The sequence below is a fragment of the Helicoverpa zea genome, chromosome 2, assembly GCF_022581195.2.
Source record: "Helicoverpa zea isolate HzStark_Cry1AcR chromosome 2, ilHelZeax1.1, whole genome shotgun sequence".
NCBI lineage: Eukaryota > Metazoa > Arthropoda > Insecta > Lepidoptera > Noctuidae > Helicoverpa > Helicoverpa zea.
Genome location: NC_061453.1, coordinates 9,501,431 through 9,522,498, shown reverse-complemented (window position 1 = coordinate 9,522,498; position 21,068 = coordinate 9,501,431). Strand labels below are relative to the sequence as shown.

General features: G+C 35.0%; 3 protein-coding genes across 3 annotated transcripts; all 3 read right to left on the bottom strand.

Moving 5' to 3' along the window:
• Positions 1-10,455: 10,455 nt before the first annotated feature.
• Positions 10,456-14,638, bottom strand: LOC124641748 (SPRY domain-containing protein 7). Its single transcript, XM_047179921.1, has 4 exons — positions 14,424-14,638; positions 13,918-14,088; positions 12,722-13,039; positions 10,456-12,491 (listed from the first exon to the last, which is right to left on the bottom strand). Exons 1-4 carry the CDS (start codon positions 14,524-14,526, stop codon positions 12,394-12,396), a joined length of 690 nt encoding a protein of 229 aa, XP_047035877.1. The 5' UTR covers positions 14,527-14,638; the 3' UTR covers positions 10,456-12,393.
• Positions 14,639-14,937: 299 nt separating this feature from the next.
• On the bottom strand, positions 14,938-19,836 carry LOC124640991. Its single transcript, XM_047178996.1, has 2 exons — positions 18,977-19,836; positions 14,938-14,993 (listed from the first exon to the last, which is right to left on the bottom strand). Exons 1-2 carry the CDS (start codon positions 19,365-19,367, stop codon positions 14,971-14,973), a joined length of 414 nt encoding a protein of 137 aa, XP_047034952.1. The 5' UTR covers positions 19,368-19,836; the 3' UTR covers positions 14,938-14,970.
• Positions 15,189-17,727, bottom strand: LOC124640983. The gene is made up of 2 exons (XM_047178985.1): positions 16,637-17,727; positions 15,189-15,251 (listed from the first exon to the last, which is right to left on the bottom strand). Exons 1-2 carry the CDS (start codon positions 17,725-17,727, stop codon positions 15,218-15,220), a joined length of 1,125 nt encoding a protein of 374 aa, XP_047034941.1. The 3' UTR covers positions 15,189-15,217.
• Positions 19,837-21,068: the final 1,232 nt, after the last annotated feature.

Genomic DNA, 21,068 nt, shown 5'->3' with positions numbered 1-21,068 from the left:
TGTTAAATCATTGAAGAGTGAGTTCCTTCGAGAAGTCAGTAATTTAAATATTACCTGCACTATGATATGCACCCAAGTGTGTTCTTCTTTTTATAAGTAGCTATTTCATTGTTTCACTCCATGTCGATCAGGATCTAATCTATGTCTACTGCAAGTATCTTCTACGCCCCAGGATATACTCAGTGTAATTAAAAAATATGCTTAGAGCTTATTAAAAAAAAAAATGCAAGATATTACGTACGGAACTCAAAAATGTTAAGTACCTACCTATCAATGCAGACAAAGGGGTATAAGATAACTTGAACCTAAGTATCAATATTCACGTGCTTGCGGATTTATCACATACTCACTTATCGCACCGACTATGTCCTAAATAATCCAGGTCTTTTATTACTTGATTAACTTTTGAAAACACCTACATATTTTTCACGTTGTTTTCGCGTCACAAACAAATTTTTGGTAAAAATGCGCCATTCTAAAATAGAATTCATAAATTCTTAAATTACTCGTACGTCGCGACATCTGCCTAGGTGTTTTGAAGATACAATACTGCAGTTTTTCGGAGAAAATTCAGATTTATTGCATGAAACCGCATGAGAACAGCCCAATAAAGCACTCTTGATGGCACTTCGCCTCGTGGGGAAATGCAATAAACTGAACTTGAGAATGCCGCCAAAATTTATTCAGTGTTAAAAACGTATTTTGTCTTTCGCACATAATGGTTAAGAAAGAGATGAACATCATACCTTACCTTTGTCATTCTCGTGTGAAATAAATGGCTGTGTTTTTCATAGCAGGCTTAATGTTAGATGGCTAAATAAAAAGGTCTTCAATACATTTGATTAGAATATATAACTGGCGTGGTATGCGAGTCAATAAAATCAGGGTAATCCTTGGGGAAACAAGAACAAAAAACACGATTCCCTGCAGATTCTTACTGAATTCAACGAACCGCCCCAAACTAGTTTGAAGTCTAGCAAACGTACTAGTTAAGATAAATTGACAGAATAAAACTCAATCACTATATAGAAAAACGATTTTGAGTCTAAAGAATTCAGGGGATTGCGGGAGCAAGGAATACCAAAAAAAACATACGTAGCTAAATAAAAACAACAATTTAAGTAGTTAGAGAACTTGTTTAACTTATTTATCGATTCCCAGTGGGTAAGTGATAACAAAGAGTTAAACTTACATTCAATTTTGAACTTTGGGAATAAAATGTATAAAGATTTGCGCCGCGTTAGTGAATCGTAAAGCGTATGGTTCACTGCATGCGTAGCTATTTGTCGAACATCGGCTGAAATCGACTCCCTTACACTCTTGAGACTCAAACTTAATTGTGTATACAGATCCACCCTTATCCAGGATGGTACATTTTATTGCCGAATCAAAGGGTTAACTACCACCTACCATGAGTTTACGATGGAGGGCAATTTGCTGGCTTGTGTTCACAATTCATTTGTTACCTTTTCGGAAGGAAATCGACTTCATCTGATTAAAAATGTGCGGAGACCATTTTCCTTCTCCGTTTACTTACTTATTCAACTAGGTACGTAAATACCGTCAGTAGGTGTTGCATGCAACAACATTTTGTATTTTGAAAAAACAAAGAAGACTAGCAAACTGCCGCTGTAAAACTTGGAGAATTTTGACATAGTTTCCTGAAAACTACTTAGTTCGTAGCAAAATGGTAGGAGCACCGATACTTCTGGATGTGCGGGCCGAGTCCGTTTACCAGTGAACCTCCTCGAGCGTACAACTTAGTGCTCGGATCGTCCCGGGGATTACTGGAACAGGGAAACTTAGATCAGATCCTCTGATATACGGCCAAACTAGATGCTATGGAACTCACTCAAATAAATATCTTTATTATATATCTTTGTTCGGTTGAAAAGCACTAACTTTTGAAACTCTAATATCAGAATTCTTTGTTTTAGGTGTATTGATGTCTTTATCTGCAAATTGGTAATTCAATTACTGATAGTTGCAATAAATATAAATGCTCAACTTCCGTTACGTCGACGAACATTTTGTAGATAAAATCAATGTGTTTTCATTAATTATTACATATTATTTTACCAATACCAACTATCGTGTAGTCGGGTAAAAACATAGACGACACATTCATTAATAAGTAAATCGGTAGGAATAAATAAAAACACAATGACAGAAAGCAGTATTGTAATGTAACATTTAAAAGTATAATTTCATTATTCTCATTCTCATTTCAGTAAAATAATGGAATTTCCACGTGAAAAGTCTCATTGATTGGGGTCCAGGCATCGAGTCCATTCCAGCCGTCCCGCTTGGCATAACCCTGCAAGTGACCGTCGCTTTTTCCAATTTTCCGCGTGTCCGGTGCATTCATCACGAGTTTCATCGCTGTACCAATAAGAGATTGGCGTAATAAACGAGCTTTGAAACAATGGCCGTTGTTTTCAACACAGAAAAGTGCTTTTCAATATTCGATTAGTTTTCGGGCCTAAATTGTCTGTTCCATTCATGTGCTTTTACTGGTTCGAACTTTTAAATAAAGGAATTTAAACATTGGATAGTTCGAACGTTAGGTAGTAGTTGAATAATGTATCTGTTTTCGATCTGTGTTTTATTATTACGTACTAGGTACCGTTCCTACCTACTGTGTTTGTGCCCATGCAGGTCGGCATCTCAGGTGGCCTAATTGTCAGATTAAGGACAAAGTGTGTATTCACGTGGCAAAGGTTGCCGTCGGCTATCGCCACGGACTATCACACAAATGGAACACATCGACCCATTAGACATGAATAAATGATCTTATGAGCTTCAGTTTGATTTCTCATAAATGAAACGAGCAGATCAAAACAGTCTTCATACCTACATATCTATAGGAAGAGGATTTTCTATTAATCAGTCAGGGTAGGGTCTTTGATGTTTAGGCGCTAAATAAGGCCCAGCGCAGACCAAGAAGAAACACTAGAAAATAAACTTTAATATTATTGCGTGAATGGTGAATATTTTTTTTTCCTTTGAAAAACTTTTATTTATTAAGTAAAGATATATTTACGGTGAATAGGTATCATATGCACCAATCAGACAAAATGCTGCTGAGTCTTTGAGCATAGGTGCACGATGCTCAACGTGTGGCTATTGAGTGCCTTATAAAAATCCTCTACGCCTCTCTGTCTACGCTAGCCCCGAGAGATGTTTTCATGAATTTGATGCTCTTCACATTTGAATTTCAGATAAGATATGGGTATTATGGTGATCATTCGGAGTGAATCCTTCATTTCTGAGCGCTTATACATTATGTTTCTCATAATCTTTTATTGTTTGCCGTTACAAACCGATAATTCATTAATTAACATTGTAATTTAATGAATGATCGGCGCACTTATCAGTTAATCACCTATGATAATCTGAGTTCTAAAAATTACATTTAATTGTGCAAAAATCTGCTTTTATCAAACTAAGTAGGTTATATATAGATAAGTTATTATATTTTTACAAATATTCGATAGCGACAGTGGTAGGCTTTTCGTAGGTTTTCCATTGTAGTCACTTACCTACAAGAATAAGTTTGCCAAAAATTGTGCTAGATCGCGGCAGTTCAAAGACAACCTACGGCCGTTTGCAATACCCTATCTCTCGGGTAATCTGCTTACATGTATAAAGCTATACTTTTGACATTAGGCTCATGCTTACGAATAATGTCACATTCTTATCTTTAACATGCAAAACAACAGATAGGTAGATAGTAGCAAGTAAGCATAACAACAGATACAAAGAGAGAATATTATTAATGGCCGTAAATGATTATAGGACACTTGTGATGAAGTTTACTTACAGATACTTTCAGAATCAATTTACCGTTGTAAAATGTCACGTATTGTCAGCCTTTAAATGAAGTTTATAAAAATGCAAATTTCGACTAATTACCTACACAAAAACTTTCAAAATGCTTCCTATTGGCTCGCGTCACGAAAATATTATTTCAGCGCCTACTTGATACATGGAGCAGCGATTTGCATAAATGCTAATACAGTGAATGCACGCAGTTCTTGCGTTGAAAAGGGAGTTTGAAACGGTTTTCACATTCCATTTAGGCATTTTCCTACTGGTTTGTGACAGCTGTATGCGTCTGTACGTGAGAACAAAAGCAAAGCGTATTCGTTGCAAAGCGTCCGGGGCTTTGCAACGAATACGCTTGCCGATGTAAAAAGCGCATCAATTCGCTCATACCGCAAGCACTGCACGCCTGTCTGATATTGCGTTTTCGGTGTACGGTGGTTTAGCTAAAATATGGGCAGTGCCAGATTAACAATAGTTGCAACTGAAGCATGCCTCGGATGTAGAGATTTGAATATCTATATCCAAATTCAAAAAGTACTTCCTGACATTAACCTGAATGAACCTGATGTTCACTTAGGTCATAAACAGTAGACAGTTAGCGTACTCTAAAAATATGAAGACTTCTTTCAGTTTGGGTCTCAAAAATGCACTAGATACGCACAGTAGCGGTTTTAGGGTAGGGCGCGGTTGGGCGACAGCCCAGGGCGCCGTATATAAGGGGCGCCGCAGGCGCCCCCAACCAATCCTTGATCAGAATGTTACTCCAATATTTGTTTTAAATTTCATCAAAGATCGAAACTTACAAGAACTGTATCCAAATGTATGGATAGCATCAGGGCCGTCTTAACCTATAGTGCAGGGTGTGCGAATAACCCGAGCGCCGCTAACTCAGGGGCGCCGCGGTACGCTCCTGGACTGTCGATCTAGTCACGGTTTCTTTTAATTTGTGTTTAATTCCGCGTTAAATTTGAGAAATTCTCGAACAAACACTACTTTTATGTCTCAAAACTCAAAAATTTTCGAGCTCGCTTCGCTCGCGGTTTCTTTACTTTTACATTATTTACCACTATTATAGCATTATAGCTACTTTTAATGTCACAATACTCAAAAAAAAATCGCGTTCCCTTCGCTCGCGGCTTCTTTCCTTCACAGTTGCCTTTTATTATACAGGGTGGCCCATCCATAGGCGTCCAAAAGAAAGGACAATGCTATTCTTTGTATGGAAGTTGGGCTCAAGAGTTGCCCACAGTAACTGCATAGTGTATTATGTTCCATAGGCTTATAATAGGTCCCAGACCGACATATTTCGAAATCTATCCCAGGAGTCCTGAGAAAAACTGGTTTGACTCTTATTCAATATTACGAAAAATATGCTTACGAACTCTTAACTATTCCACTTTTATTGCCTTAATTGAAATGCATTATAATATTAATCGACAAATACGAGGTATTGAACGAGATTTTTTTTTACCGACTTCAAAAAATGGAGGATTTTCTCAGTTCGTTTGTATTCTTTTTACGTAAGTACGTGCATAACACCGTCGTTTACCAACCGATTTAAACAATCATTTTATTGTTTGAAAGAATTTACTTTCCAAATGGTTCCTTTGTTATTCGGTCCAGGGTCCAGGGTCTGGTGATAGAAACCTTAAAACAATAGGGAAATCTCGGAAATTGTAAGCACATATCGAATAAAAACTTGTCATTCGGGTATATGTCTCCGATACCACAAAACAGTAGAGGTTAAGACCTGACCTGACGATGGAGACGACAGTGAGATGAGGGAACTCCTCAACGGTATCTATTTACTACCCCGTGTTCGAGCTTATTTTATTTGTCTTGATAAGATTTTTCCATTGCCATTACGGATATTAATTGCATGACGCTACACGAACTTAGGACTGATTGTGGTAGATAGAGACTGAAAAGCAAGAGAAACAACAGTTACCTCTAAACGTCTATTTTTGTTTTTTTTTTTTTTTTATCCTGTTAACAGTGAAACCATAACTATCTGAATGTTATTTCAAGAAAAGAGGTTGTTAGGTTTGTGGCTGCTTAAAATGGCTTGCTAACAATGGCTGGCTAACATTAGAACCGGTTTTTCTCGGGACGTCTGGGACCGATTTCCAAAATATTTGGATTTCGTGTTAACAGTGAAGTAAAGAACCTATTCTAACCATTCCCACTACTGGGCAAATGGCTTGGGCTTTATAAAGTGACTGTTCAAGTTTAACATTAGAACCGGTTTTTCTCGGGACCTCTGGGACCGATTTCCAAAATATTTGGATTTCGTGTTAACAGTGAAGTAAAGAACCTATTCTAACCATTCCCACTACTGGGCAAATGGCTTGAGCTTTATAAAGTGACTGTTCAAGTTTAACATTAGAACCGGTTTTTCTCGGGACCTCTAAGACCGATTTCCAAAATATTTGGATTTCGTGTTAACAGTGCAGTAAAGAACCTATTTCGACCACTTTCACTGCTGGGCAAATGGCTCAGGCTTTGTTAAGTGACTATCTATGGAGAACATTTGAACCGGTTTTTTTCGGGACCTCTGGGACCGATTTCAAAAATATTTGGATTTCGTGTTCAGAGTGCACTATGGAACCAGCTGGAACTACTCCCACTGCTGGGCAAACTTTGAGCCCAGACCCTGGCATTGTCCTTTAGAAGCTCTATGCTGTGGGGTATCCGAATCACCCCCATGTATGTTCAGCGATTTTTTGTAGTTTAGGAGCTAGAATTGTTTTTAATTTTTTTCCGTAATTTTCATTTCAACATGGAAAAAAAAGATAAAATTTTTTTGTGTTGTCTTTTTTTTCCTAACGTTTACAGATGTTTTTTTGTGTAATTAATCATCATGATAGTAGCTATATAACACCTGAAAAAAAGCAGTTTGGCTAAACATCCTAGAACTTAAATAAAATATCTGAAGTTCAAAATTAGAAACCTGCTTAGAAACCCATTATTATTTTTTTTTAAGCCTTTAACATTTTTGGCTACTGAACTCCAACAGTAATTTTGAACTTCAGATAAAATTTTATGTAAGTTCTAGAATGTTTAGCCAAACTGCTTTTTTCAGGTGTTAGCTATTATCATGATGATTAATTACAAAAAAAAACATCTGTAAACGTTAGGAAAAAAAGGTAAAATTGAAAAAACAATGTTGAAAGGAAAATTACGGAAAAAAAATTAAAACAATTCTAGCTCCTAAACTACAAAAAATCGCTGAACATACATGGGGGTGATTCGGATACCCCATAGCATAGAGCTTCTAAATTTTTCTTTTGGACGCCTATGGATGGGCCACCCTGTATATGTTTAACCCTTAAATGCACGATGATGTATATATACATCGGTGTTTTCGTCCTTAAATAATTTCAAAACGGTAACTCAAATACAGTATTTTTACTTTTAATAGGTGTTAAAAATATTTATCTTAGTTTTTGAATTCAAGCTTTCACAATATGACAGTTTACTTTCACATTGTGAAAGAAATTCACACACACGAATCGATTACGGTGCAAGATGCCCAATTGTAAGGGCACGACACAATGGTCGTGCACCAAATGTAATATAGGTACCGTTGTGTCTAAATCAGAGAAACAACTGCTTCAAAGATTTTCATTCACTGCAGTAAGCCTAATTCCATAATTAGGCTATTTCTAATAGCATAGTACTTAGGCTACATTATTATTATTAACTGTAATGCATACTGATGTAGATCTACATCAGTAAGTTTTTTTTTATAAAAATATACTTTTTGGAAAATAAATATTTTTTCTTTATTTTTCCCTTTATCTATGTTTAATTACCTACCTGTTTCAATTTATGGTATTTGGGTGAATTTCAACAGGTCCAATAAAATTTTCATTTCCGTGGATTTTTTATTCTTCAACTTTAGAACAAGAAAAAGTAGTGTTTATTTAAGTTTTAGATAAGATATGTATTCTTACTTAATATCTAGTAGATAGCTTAAAAATCTAACGAGATACACAAGATTAAAATTTTCATGCCACAGCAATGAAACATGCATACACGGCAATTAAACGTGCGTCCATGGCAATGAAAGAACTTTTCACGTCGTTTTTTTTTCAGACAATTTTTTCTTTCCTTTCTCTCCTCTCCCGATAGTTTCGGTTTAGGCATCTTGGCTTTCTAGAAAGAATCAATCCATTATTATGTTTATAATTTGACTGTAGTATCTTTTTGTAGTTGACTGTATATAGTACAAATTGTTTTTTTATCCTAATCATGCCGTGGCGATGAAAACATAAGTCACGGTAATGAAACATGTGGCCACGGCAATGAAACGAAATTGTTTTACAAGGCATGGCGATGAAAATTTCTTCATTGCCGTGTATTTTTTTTCATTGCCATAGCAAATTTTGACCACGGAAACCACGGAAATGAGAGCGCGGCGATGAATATCAAGGCTAAAACATCAAAAAACCAAAAATCTGTTAATAATTCACAGTAATTAACACATCACAAATAAACATAAGATAAATGGCATTGTACCGAATGATCAATTAAGAGGACAAACTTATTCAAACAGAAGTTAGACCTATCCACGGCGATGAGAGAAAAAATGTCCAGTAATAAAAAAATTGAATACTTTCATTTATGGCGCAAAAGCGCAGGCACGTGCACACGTCATTCCACGTCGAACACTTGACGTCCACTAATATGCAACATTTAGCGCATAGCGGGAGGGACGCAAACCCTTAGGAAAAGCAATATTCTCAAATATGTTTAGGACATGGCGATGAATGATAGTTCTGAGACAAACTATTTTTTATTTACCATTTGTTGTATTGTTTAAATATTTGAATAAATGTATTCCGTAACAATACTTTAACTATTCACGAATCAAATAAAAGTAGGTTTTAATATAAATAACTAATACATTTTCATCAATAAGGTCTAGTACACATCAAGGTGACGTGTGGACAAACACGGCAATGAAAGATTTTGAGGTTTAATTTTTTTTTTTGGAGAACCAATTAATCCCATTAACAAAATATTTAGTGCTACACATAGATTACTATTTCACCTTCTTAGAAAAAAATATACGAATATTATAACAATGATTTCTAGTACCGATTTCATCGATGCCACGCAATTTTTGGTCCCGGGAAATTCACCCATTTAAAAAGATAAAATCATGCATTTAAGGGTTAAGACTTTTAGTGAAACAAAACTCAAAAATCGGTCTTGCTTCACTTTACAGTTGTTTTTATTTTTCAAAATTTTTTAGTCTACCCTAGCAAAAAGATAGCGTCGTTTTAAGTACTTTTATTAATAAGAAAGTAACTTCTAGGTTCCATATGAACTTTCTTATTTACGATACTACTTTAAGTTCCAAAATTTTTATACGCCAACACCAACAAAGAGTTATGTACCTACGTTTGGGCTACATTTTGAGTAATTTTTGTTTCGAGTTCTAAAATAAAACAAAAAATTTCGCGCTCGCTTCGCTCGCGCAATCAGAAGCTATGTTCTCGTGTTTTTGCATTCAACAACTAGCAATAACTTATGTACGATTGGGCTACATTTTACGTATTTTTTTTGCTTTGACTTGTTAACTATAAAAAAAAATTCGCGCATTACGTATGTTTCTGTTTTTCGAATGGGTTTGAATTGCAGTTGGGGGGCGCCGTAGAAATCTCGCCCAGGGCGCTGGTAGAGTTAAAACCGGCACTGTACGCAATAAGTATCGACTTTTAGAAATTAAATTAACTCTAGCATCAAGGTGAGCTGAAACAAATTGTCAGAAATGATATCGGAAACTCACCTTATTTTACATGTAACGTTTATTATCCTATAACAATGGCGACCCTCGGTTGGAAATCCTCCGGCATTATCGCGATATCTCATGTCATTGTTTACTTTAAATCGACTTCGCAACAATAGCTGAGCAATATTCATCGTGGAATTGGGTTTCATGAAATATGAAGTTGTTGGGCAAAAGCTGTACACATATATCTGAAGGTGCTAATACAATAATAAAGAGGAAACATGGTTTGTTTATTTGTTTGTACCCTAAAGGCACTAAAACTGATGACCCGTTTGAAAAATTCTTTCACAGTTGGAAAGCTACTTACACTCTTCCCGAGTAACATAGGCTATATTTTATCCCGATACGGGCAGTAGTTCCTACGGGACGCGGATGACACTGCACGAAAATGGCCAGCTAGAAATAAAGGCACTTTTTGCGGGTTTAAAGTGTCTTCGTCTTGGCTCGTAATATACAATGTTAATAGCGCATATCCAGCTCTCATAAAAGTCAATGAGTGCCCGTAGATGCTGTTCCGAATTAGCATAATATTATCACGTTGAATGCGACTTTTGAGAGTTTCCAACGCTTCCTTGGTACATAGAAACTCAAGCTACTTAGAATGTGGTTTCTGTCATTACAATATCTAGGTGGGTATTGGGTACTATGCCATGTACTGTATACTTACTTGCATGAAAAATAACATTATTATAAAAAATATATTTATTGTTTTACGTCAGCATCTGTTTGTGGATAATATAAAAGTTAGTATTATTATTGAAAATTACAATAAAAATGTGCCCACTGAATTACACCCTTCCTGGATTATACAAATTAAAAAACATACGATTTTGGCATTCAAATTTTATTCTTGCTTTCTTATCACAATGTTATAATAAATAAACATTCACACTTGTTCTTATAATTTGTATATTATACATACAGCGTAGTGTTATACAATAAAATTAATATACAGATTAGAAAATATTTAGTACCTAAGAGCTAGTTCCCTCGGCCTCACTTGCTGTTTTTGGGAACAACTTCCGTACCAGGATAGAATCTATGTACCTGTTGACTCATTCCAAATAAAAGGGTTCAGCAGTTTCCCCGTGAAACATGACAAACAGACAAAATTACCTTTTCATATACCTTTAAGTAAGGATTAAGGGCTCTACAGATTTATAATATACATTAAAAGCTCCTTGATGGCATATAATGTAGCCAGAAATGTTAATTATAATATATTGTAGCTTATTTGAGTTCGTTAAGTGCAAACGTATCTTTTCAAGTCTGATTATATACATAGACTTACATTAAATATATACAATTTAAGTAGAAATGATAAACTGGTATCCCTACATTATTGGTACTGATTTTAAAGAACTCACTTCTTTTCTACATTTATTAATAGACAGCAGTATTTTGATTGAATATTTTATGGGAAAATATTATGGAATCATTTAATTTTTAAACCTACTTGGCTAATATATAAATATATCAATCAAACCAAGTGATATGAATAAAGTTCGCAACACATTCATACAAACGATTTTTAAACAAGTACAATAATAATAAATACCTAACTACAATGTGCATACGCATACACACACACTGTTTGCAATTTAATTTAACAAATGAATGTACTAAATTATCTCGTTTGAATCATTTTATGTTAATTAAATAAGCATTATTGTTTATAATTTTTCACAGATTTTTTTTCATACTTGTATATACTAGGATATCGGTGTAAAGTCAAATCTCAATCGGTAGGGGTGCAGAAAGATTTTTTTATTTTATTTGATTGCATTGTTCAAAAGTCATTTACCAATTCACCAAACAAATTATTTTTAAGGAGATCATGCACGTTTCAAATACCTATCTACGTATTTTTTAGGAATGTGTTAGTAATTTTGCAATACTTGTTATTTGATCAAGTGTTGCCACTGTTGTAAACTTGAAAATTACCTTTACTTAGTATTTTTTTAGATTCTTTGTAGACTCTCAACAAATTAAATACGAAGCCGGTACTTTTAAAAGTCTAGTGCTACTATTGTACTACCTGAACAAAGTTAATTAATAACATGAATTTTGAGTAAAATAATGGGAGCCTTATTTAAAATATTTCATGACTGCGTGCTTGGAATGAAATCACACCAGTAAAACAATTTTGTACTGCATTTCTAATTGCATTCAACGTTATTATTCAATAAGTCAGTGTTATTTCCAATAACATTGTGCATACAAACTAGTTCAGCGGATGGCATAAATAACATATTACTAACATCTATGCGCTTCACATAGACCACCAAAGCATATCTACTTAAAACTATATTCTATGGAGTTTTCAATCGATCACAATATAATACTTTAGAGTGAAGATAGTCACGATATAGATATTCATAAAGGTTTGTTGAGACTCGCAGATCACTACAAGTACACGCATTTTATAATTGAGGATTTATTTTATGCACACAATATTCGGAAAACTAGTTGGTCTATAATATTTGTGCCCAGACATTTCTTAATTATCTGTATTATATCTGAAGAATTTCATGTGGTAACACTGCATTAAGTACTTGTCTACCAAATTCAAGTTGTGTGGCCTCCAACCGATTCTTGTAATCTGCGAGCCTTAACAGACGTAAGATATAAGATTCCATATTTAAAAATATAGTTCATTCGCACTAGACAGTCTCAGTATAAGTCTTAAGCAGTATTCACGGTAGCACTCTGCCATACATCTATGTCCAATTTCCATATACACAGCCGATGTCCCAAGTCTTTTGTTACAGTAGAGATTGTTCCACCATGATCTTTTCGAAGCCTGTCGGGGGAGGGTACAGGAAATTCTCGAAGATTACGTCCAAGATGGCACCGTCGTCAACTGCAATTAAAATCAACAATGTTGTAAAGGAATCCATTGTTTCGTTAGAACCTACAAGTAAATCAGCACTAATCTGAGTATTATTTAACACATGTGCATGTTTCAGGGTTGCGTGACCTCGTTAGCATCGCGACCTTGCAAACTAGCTTAAAAACAAACTCTTCAACTGAATAGCTAAACAGACACGCGACTAGTAAAAAAAGTTGAATAACGCAAAAACAAAGACTCACCATAGAGTGCTGGATACACTGTTCCCCTAATATTACTAACAGGAATCTCCATGTTCTTGCCGTTCAAAAAGAAGTTTAAGTCAACGTGGTCGTAAGCAATTCCAATTGTGTCCCCCTCTACGGGCATTACAGTTGCTGAGTTTGTCTCTTTCTCACTCTCTGGCTTCTCATTCTCTGTGTGTGTGGGAGATTCGGTGGATACGAGCAAATCGGCCGTCGGTGATTCTCGAGGCGCGTGAGCAAGGTGGTATAGTTCGATATTTGAATGGCGCACGGTGCCGTCACTGTTGAGACACCATGAATTGCTGTCCATGCCACCTGCAATGTAATTTAGAAGACATAAGAAATAGAAAGTTTAGGATGGTTTAAATATCATAAGTCCCGATTTCTCATTGGCAACCTATGTTAACTATACTATAGAGCTACACATAGCTTTGTTGGGCAAACTAAGGCTGATAAAACACCGAGCTAATTAATGGCAACACACACAAGCCCAATATTTTTTGCACAAAGTGTAACCAGTTACATAATGACCCAAATATTAATTTTGGCAATCGCAATCCAAAGTGAGCATCATAATATGTTGGAGGCCATATTGCATTTAGTTGTATAAACAGTTGACCAAACTTGGACGGAAAGTACACACTTTGAATACCAAACCCGCAAATGAATAAGAATATTTTGACACCCTAAATATTATTGGCTTATTTCAATTTTCAAGTAACCAAAAACCACTGGTAAAATTATTTTACAAAGATTTTCTAAAACTTATTCACAAAGACAGTATTTTATTTTCTGTGTAACCCAGATTTTTTTGTCATGGAAACCATTTTGTTCGTAAAAATTCTTCTCACTTTCTTTATGACTCCAAAGGTGTGAAATTAGGTAGAGTCAACATTATGCAACAAAATGCTAATTGTTTCTTGATAATATTGCTTTTAAGTGTTACATGTTTCACAACCTGCGCAAGATTTGTTTGGAGAAAAACACATCATATTCTACTAGCTATTACATGCAGTAACAGACACATCAAAGGTGAATTCTTTCTAAATATAGTGAACAATACTTTGCTGTTTAAACAGTGTGTTTTTTAAATTGGTCAGTGAAAAACAATTTTTCCTCTTTATAAAATTAGTTTTGACTAGCATTTTTTTGAGACCTATTCTTTGTAGTTAAAGATAGTGGGCTATATTTACCATGTACTCTATTGAGATCTGTCTCCCTGGTAGCCACACCAACTGCCCAAACTCCACCTTGTTGCAGTTTTACTTCAAAATATGACTTGTTCTGCACTAGAGGAGCATTACCAAGGGCACAGCCTGACCCACACACTCGCTGACCACCTTTTATTATCACCATTTCATGGCCTGCAACAAAGGAAATCATTGTTTGCCCTTTATACTATTTGTACTCCTTTTCCAAACTTTACTGCCATGTTATACTGCACTTTTATCAGTTTTCACCAATTAAAAATGTATATATATAGAGATAGTATGTTACAGTGAATGTTCAGCAAACAAGCCTTACTTTACCATTTTACGAGGAACAACGAACAACCCACGCAAAATCGATGCGCGCATTCGCTTATTTATGTTTGCTTCTGCGAAGTATCTAATAAAGTACTAGCACAGAAATAGTTTTACATACATTGTTTATGTTCTGCTCAACAGGACGTAATTAAAATCTAGTACACAATACAAACCCATGTGTAAAGTATCCAACTGTACTGGATTTTCTTTAATTCGTATCGGTACACTAGGAGTAAGCGTGAAGCCATTCATACAACTTTTCAGACAGCAAAACATGTTGAACTTATTCACTAAAACCTTTTTACAATAATCAATACACGATTTTATTAGATTAAATTATATTTTGTTGTACTATTTGCGTCATTGTCTTTTGACACACCGTGACGTCATAATGACAGTTGCTATCAGTGTTGCCAGATGATGAAGTCAAAGTCAAAGTCAAAGTCAAAATCATTTATTAAAATAGGCTAATACGATTAGCACTTTTTAACGTCAAAATTTTACAAGAATGACAGCACCCCCAAAACGCCCCCCTTTCACCACTTCCTAGTGTTATGGCTGGAAAGAAGAAGCGGTGAAGAACAAACTTCCCAGCAACACAGCTGTCTATTACAATTTAATTATTATTAATTTATTTTACAGTTATACAATTCAATTTTATTTATTATTAATTTAAAACACCGAATAATACAAAATAAAATAAAGCACTTTTGTTCCACTTCAGAGCTGCCATCTGCGTTTATCTGTGAAATAATCATTAACATTATAATATGCCTTTTTAACAAGAATTTCTTTAATTTTATTTTTAAAAGAACTGTCCGTTAATTCCAACAGATGAACCGGAATTCTGTTATAAATGCGTACACAAAGCCCCACAAATGAACCGTGCACCTTATGTAAACGATAATTAGGTGCGGTTAACTTGTGTTTATTTCTAGTATTAAAATGATGTACGTCGCTGTTTTTACTATATGAATCTAGGTTTTGCCTTACGTATATTATATTGGCATAAATGTATTGAGACGCCACAGTCAGAATACCAATATCCTTAAACCTTTCCCTAAGGGAGACTCTAGCACCAAGTTTGTATATAGCACGGACAGCGCGCTTCTGTAGTACGAAAACATTCTCGATATCGGCAGCATTGCCCCACATAAGAATTCCGTAGGACATGATGCAGTGAAAATAGCTAAAGTACACTAAACGCGCCGTGGCTACATCGGTGAGAGCTCTTACTTTCCTGACAGCGTACGCAGCAGAGCTTAATTTACCCGTGATGCCAGTTATATGCTCACCCCATTGAATTTTGGAGTCTACTGTTATCCCTAGAAAAGTCGTAGCATGTACCGTTTCAAGTTCCTCATTGTTCAAAATTACACCGGGACCGAGATTTTTTACATTGGGCAAAGCAAATTTAATACATTTTGTTTTCTTCGTATTCAAAACTAAATTATTGGCTGTAAACCATTGCGTTACTAGTGAAAGACAAGAATTCACGTCATCAAAATCTACTCTATTCCTATCAACTTTAAAAATTAGAGACGTGTCATCAGCAAACAATACTACATCACACAATGATTTTAAATAATATGGCAAGTCATTAATGTATACAAGAAACAAAAATGGACCTAAAATCGACCCTTGCGGTACGCCCAAACGAACGGGTAGATTGGAAGATTTGACACCATTAACGTCAACACATTGCATTCTACCGCTTAAATATGAGCTAATAACACTAAGTGCGCTGTCTCTAATACCATAGTACTTTAGCTTCTGGGTAAGCGTTTCATGTTGGACGCAGTCGAACGCCTTGGAAAGATCACAGAACACCCCGATAGCATTCTGTGACTTCTCCCACGCACTGAATATATGTTTCAGTAGAGCAACTCCGGCATCCGTTGTGGAGCGACCCTTTGTAAAACCGTATTGTTCCGCATGTAAAATATTGTATGAATTAAAATGCCGGAGGAGTTGATTTAAAATTAGCTTTTCAAAAATTTTGCTCAACGCGGGCAGAATTGAGATCGGTCTAAAGTTACCTAGATCGTTCTTGCTCCCGGATTTAAAGAGAGGTATAACTTTACTGTATTTCATAAGTTCAGGAAAGGTACCTGAGTCAATGCACTCATTAAATATACGAGCTAAATAGGGCGCAATATCGTCAATAATACAGTTTAAGACTTTAACAGAGATACCCCATAAATCACCTGTCTTTTTTGAATTTAATGACTTGAAGGTTCTTACTATGTCATAAGGTGAAATATAACTAAAGGTAAATGTGGCTTCACATTGACTAACACTACTACGTAAAAGTTTTTCGGCGTTGGTGGCAGAGGAGTCTAAGCCGCTAGTGGTCTTGATTGGAATATTAGAGAAGAATGTGTTAAATTCGCGAGCTACATCAGAATCTTTCTCATAAACTTGATTCTCATTAATGATTTTATACTGATTATCACGCTGTTTGATTTTCCCGGTCTCGCTATTTATAATATTCCACGTCGCTTTTATTATACTCTTACTATTCTTAATTTTATTACTGAAATACATTGATTTTGCCGCATGACAAACTTTTTTAAACAATTTAGAATAATTCCTAACAAATCTAATAAAATTTTCATCAAAATTATAATTTTTCATTTCATACAACTCATACAGCTTAGCTCTACTCTTGTAAATGCCGGGGGTAGCCCACTCATTGAAGTTAGCCGTTTCTTTTAGTACGAGCGTTTTGGTTTTAAAACTAGAATTAAATTCGTATTTTATTATATCAAATAGTGCTCCGTACATTAAATGGGGATTGTTTTTATTTAATATTTCACTGTCTAGTTTCGCGTTAATATTATTTTTAAAACTATTAAAACGACTGGTTGTTAAGGGCCGACATGTTATTTCCCGCTTGATTTTATTCTTTTTATCAGGAAACCGCGCCAGTTGACCACAATGATCGGAAGTTAGGCCATTGGTAATCAGAGTCTCTGTGGCGCTACAATTAGTAAATATATTATCTAAACAGGTTGACGAGGTTGCCGTAATTCGAGTTGGTTCTAGAAATAAATTTACTAAGTTAAATGATTTAAATAAGTTTAGCAACCTTGTAGTTAAAGAAGATGATTCTAAAATATTAACATTGAAGTCACCGCAAACTAAAAGTGATTTACTAGTGGAATTAAGTTTAGAGAGAGAATTTTCCATTACTGATTCAAAAGTGTTAAAATCACCTGAAGGAGGCCTGTATACACAAATTATAACAAACTGTTCCAGTTCAACACATGATAATTCTACATTGCGCTCGACTGATAATTTTACTATATCTGAACGTTCCTTACATTTTAAATTATTAGTTACAATTATAAGAGAGCCACCATGGATGGCTTCCTTTCTAACGAATGAACTTTGTACTGTATAATTACTGTTATTAAGGAATATTATTTCACTATTTCTGTGCCAGTGCTCAGTTATGCACATAACTTGTACCATATAATGTTCAATGAATAGACTTAATTCTAAATATTTGCCGGAAAGGCCCTGAATGTTTTGATGTACAACATTCAGTTGATGTGGCCCACCCTTTGTCGCACCATGTAGTTTAAACTATCAGGTGTATCAATAGTTGTATTAGTAGAACTACTAATATTATTAAAAGAAGAGGTTACCGTAGTAGAACCCGGGTCAATTTGTATATTATTTGCTATCAATATAGCAATTTGTCGTTTATAATAAAAACTAAGATACATTGTATCATTTGTCACTACAAAATTATTTATAAATTTATTTGTATCAAAGTACATTATTCTATTATTGTATTGCCTGGTTATATTGTACATTAATAGATTTAAATTAAATATGTACTGATTTTGTTCTATAGTAAAATTTTTAGAATATGGTAAGGCACAGATGATAAACTTGCAATTTGTTGTATTATTTAATTTTATCATTAATTCAACACAATCTATTATATTTTGTTTATTGACTGCTAGACTATCTCCAAATAGCATAATGGCAGTTGAAGTGGTATTAAGGTTTGTCAATTTAATTGTTTCTATTATTTCATTGTAGCTGGCACCGGGTGAACAATTGTTTATTATTTTACTTTTACAATATTGAGAGATTAATTTACCAAAACCAAGACCAAATCTATCAGAAAATATTTGTGATATATTGTTTTGATTTTCCGAATTATTATTATATGAAATGCTTGATGGTGGAATATTGCACTGAACATTGACAACAGGTGGTATTATGTCACTGCTCACTGCTGACTGCATAGTACTAGGCGATGTTAACTCTGGGACAGCTTGTACTGCTGGTTGTGAACAAGTACAGTTGGTATATTTATTTTTAAGAGAATCAAGACGGTCCATATTTTCACTACCTAACTGGAGCAGCTCATCGGTAGCCAAAATATGTGCCTTTACTTGATATTGGGCTGTCTCATATTTGTGTGTAATTTTTGTTAATTCGCGTTGCAGTTCAAGCATTTCCTGTTGCAGAACTAGTGTGTCTTGGTCATACATTAGCCTACTTTGTAAAAGTTGGTTAGTGCACAAATTTAACTGATTTTTTAATTCAACTTTAGTTTTAAGTAAATTATTTAATTTATGTGTGGATTTTTGTTTATGACACACTTTCTTAATTTTTTGTATCAATTTGTTTATTCTTATGTATTTTTTAATCTTTTTGTGACTCAAATTATTAATATGAGGTGGATTTGAAGTAACAAGCTCACTGAAAAGGCGGTGAGTGTCATCACTTTCCTGTTGTTGTTGGGTTTGCTTGAAGCATATTATTGACTTGTGAGCATCATTTAAGCTTGTCTCCAGTACCTTAATGCGACTCAAAGCCCTCTCATGAGCATCACTACATTCACTAAAAGAACCTACAAAATCCTGTAACCTATCCCGCTGATCCAGCACATCCATATATTGGATGTGTAATTCTGCAAGTTGAGACTTCAATTCAGAGTTTTTACTAATTATTTTCTGAATTTCTTCCTCGCTGTCATCACGTTCCCTTAACAGTTGTTGACAGAGCTCTTCGGATGTTTTGAGCTTTTCCAGGGCTAACTTCAGTTTCACCTCCATGTCCTTGGCAGTGGCCTTCCTTGTCATAACGAACATGGTGTCAGGTATTTACTGAAAGCGTGGAGTAAACAAGATGAGAAAGACAGAAAAGAATAGTTTTAGGTAATAGGTTTAGGTGTTGGATTATTTAAAATATGAATTTAGTAGTTTCAAGATTATATAGCATAGAACAGTTTGATTTAATTAATAGAAAATTAAGTACAAAATTGAAATGTAGCTAAGTATAGATTTTGTTAACATAAATTATCTATAATTTGCCTTTAATGTGTAATGTAACAGAAGTTACTGTTAAAGGAACATGTAACTTATATGAAAATCAAGAATGTATTGGGACTTCTTTAGTTTTATTTGATTTTAATTTTTAATTTTCTAAGATAAGGTAGGTTACAAAATTGATATTAATTTTTATTTTTTTTTCGTTATTCTCACTTTTAAAGTAAATAACATAATCTACTGCCAGAGAATTAGTATAATAAAGCGTGTTACAGTTATAATAGAGAGATACTTCCCGTAATAGAGAGATACTTCCCGATGATCTAGCATTCTCCCCAAATCTCACCCAAAATCCCCCCAAAATGTTAGTGTTTTGAGAAAAAACCCCCAGTAATTAAAAAATATTTATTTAAATACAACCATTTATAATAATTTAGCAATTGCTTCCATGACTGGATCAGCATCCTTACTTGCGTCGTCGGCTGCAGTTCCATACATTTTCTCCGAGTTAAATCTCTTGAGCATCTTTGAAGTTACTTTAAAATTGACACATCTTTCCGGCATTGAATATCTTACTCTCAAAATAGATTCGGCCGTGTTGATGGCTAATCTGTTTCTCAGTTTGTCTTTAATAATCGCAACTTGCGAGAAAGCTCTTTCCACAACCGCGTTAGAAAGAAAAAGGCAACGACAAAATTCCTAATGCCAATTTGCTTACATGTCCGTAAGTTTTATCATCAAATCCATTTTTGAAGCCGTACACTTCAACCCAGAACTCTTCGGTGTTCTGCGTGGATTTCCAGGTTGTCCGATGTAAAGCATTCCACTCTTGTACCACTGAATCAACATCATTGCAGACGGTCTTAAAAGATTTGGCTAAATTAAATTTAGCCAAATTTACAAATTTATTAAATTAGTAATGTCGGGTTTCATTTGAGACGTCGCATTTCTTGGGCTATCATCGTTCATCGTCGTTCTCCGCACGCAGCATTATTGTGGTAGTGTGTGTATGTTTTTGTGCGTGGTTCTATGATGCGTTCAAATTAAGTAGTGAGTAATTTGGTCGCGTTCAGTCATAAAACTTTTTCGAAAAATCCTCCAACTCCCTCCAAGCCAATTTTTAATCCCCCCGCTGATCCCCCCAAAGGATTTGTGCCCCCAAAAAATCCCCCGTGGGCCGAAAATACCCCCAAATTTGGGGGGAATCCCCCCGATCTGGCAACACTGGTTGCTATGGTAAACTGTCATTTTTCCGAATGGGCTAACTCCGTTCCACGAAAAGAATACGAAGTTTTACGGTTTTTAATTCATTTACGATATTTACTCACCTCTACAAAAAACCTACCTAGCCCTTAAGTACCGTCCAAAACACATGATTACATTATAGGTCACAATTGCGCCAAGCAGGCAACAAGATAGGTACAGGCTTGTATTTGTGAGAGCTATAAGTATCAACAAGAATTTGGTCACGAATATAAATAACTAATACCTACCATCAAGTAGTACCGATACCAAATATCGATA

What these genes read in the sequence shown, in the direction of transcription:
- LOC124641748 (XM_047179921.1), bottom strand. Translation starts at nt 14,526, where the DNA reads ATGTTTTGCTGTCTGAAAAGTTGTATGAATGGCTTCACGCTTACTCCT. An exon ending in GTTGGATACTTTACACATGG is followed by an intron (nt 14,089 to 14,423) that starts GTTTGTATTGTG and finishes CCTTTGTTGCAG; the next exon opens with GCCATGAAATGGTGATAATA. An exon ending in AGTGTATCCAGCACTCTATG is followed by an intron (nt 12,492 to 12,721) that starts GTGAGTCTTTGT and finishes TTTTAATTGCAG; the next exon opens with TTGACGACGGTGCCATCTTG.
- LOC124640983 (XM_047178985.1), bottom strand. Translation starts at nt 17,727, where the DNA reads ATGGTACAAGTTATGTGCATAACTGAGCACTGGCACAGAAATAGTGAA. An exon ending in TCTGATGTAGCTCGCGAATT is followed by an intron (nt 15,252 to 16,636) that starts TAACACATTCTT and finishes TTTATGCCAATA; the next exon opens with TAATATACGTAAGGCAAAAC.
- LOC124640991 (XM_047178996.1), bottom strand. Translation starts at nt 19,367, where the DNA reads ATGTTCGTTATGACAAGGAAGGCCACTGCCAAGGACATGGAGGTGAAA. An exon ending in TGACACTCACCGCCTTTTCA is followed by an intron (nt 14,994 to 18,976) that starts GTGAGCTTGTTA and finishes ATTATTTCACAG; the next exon opens with ATAAACGCAGATGGCAGCTC.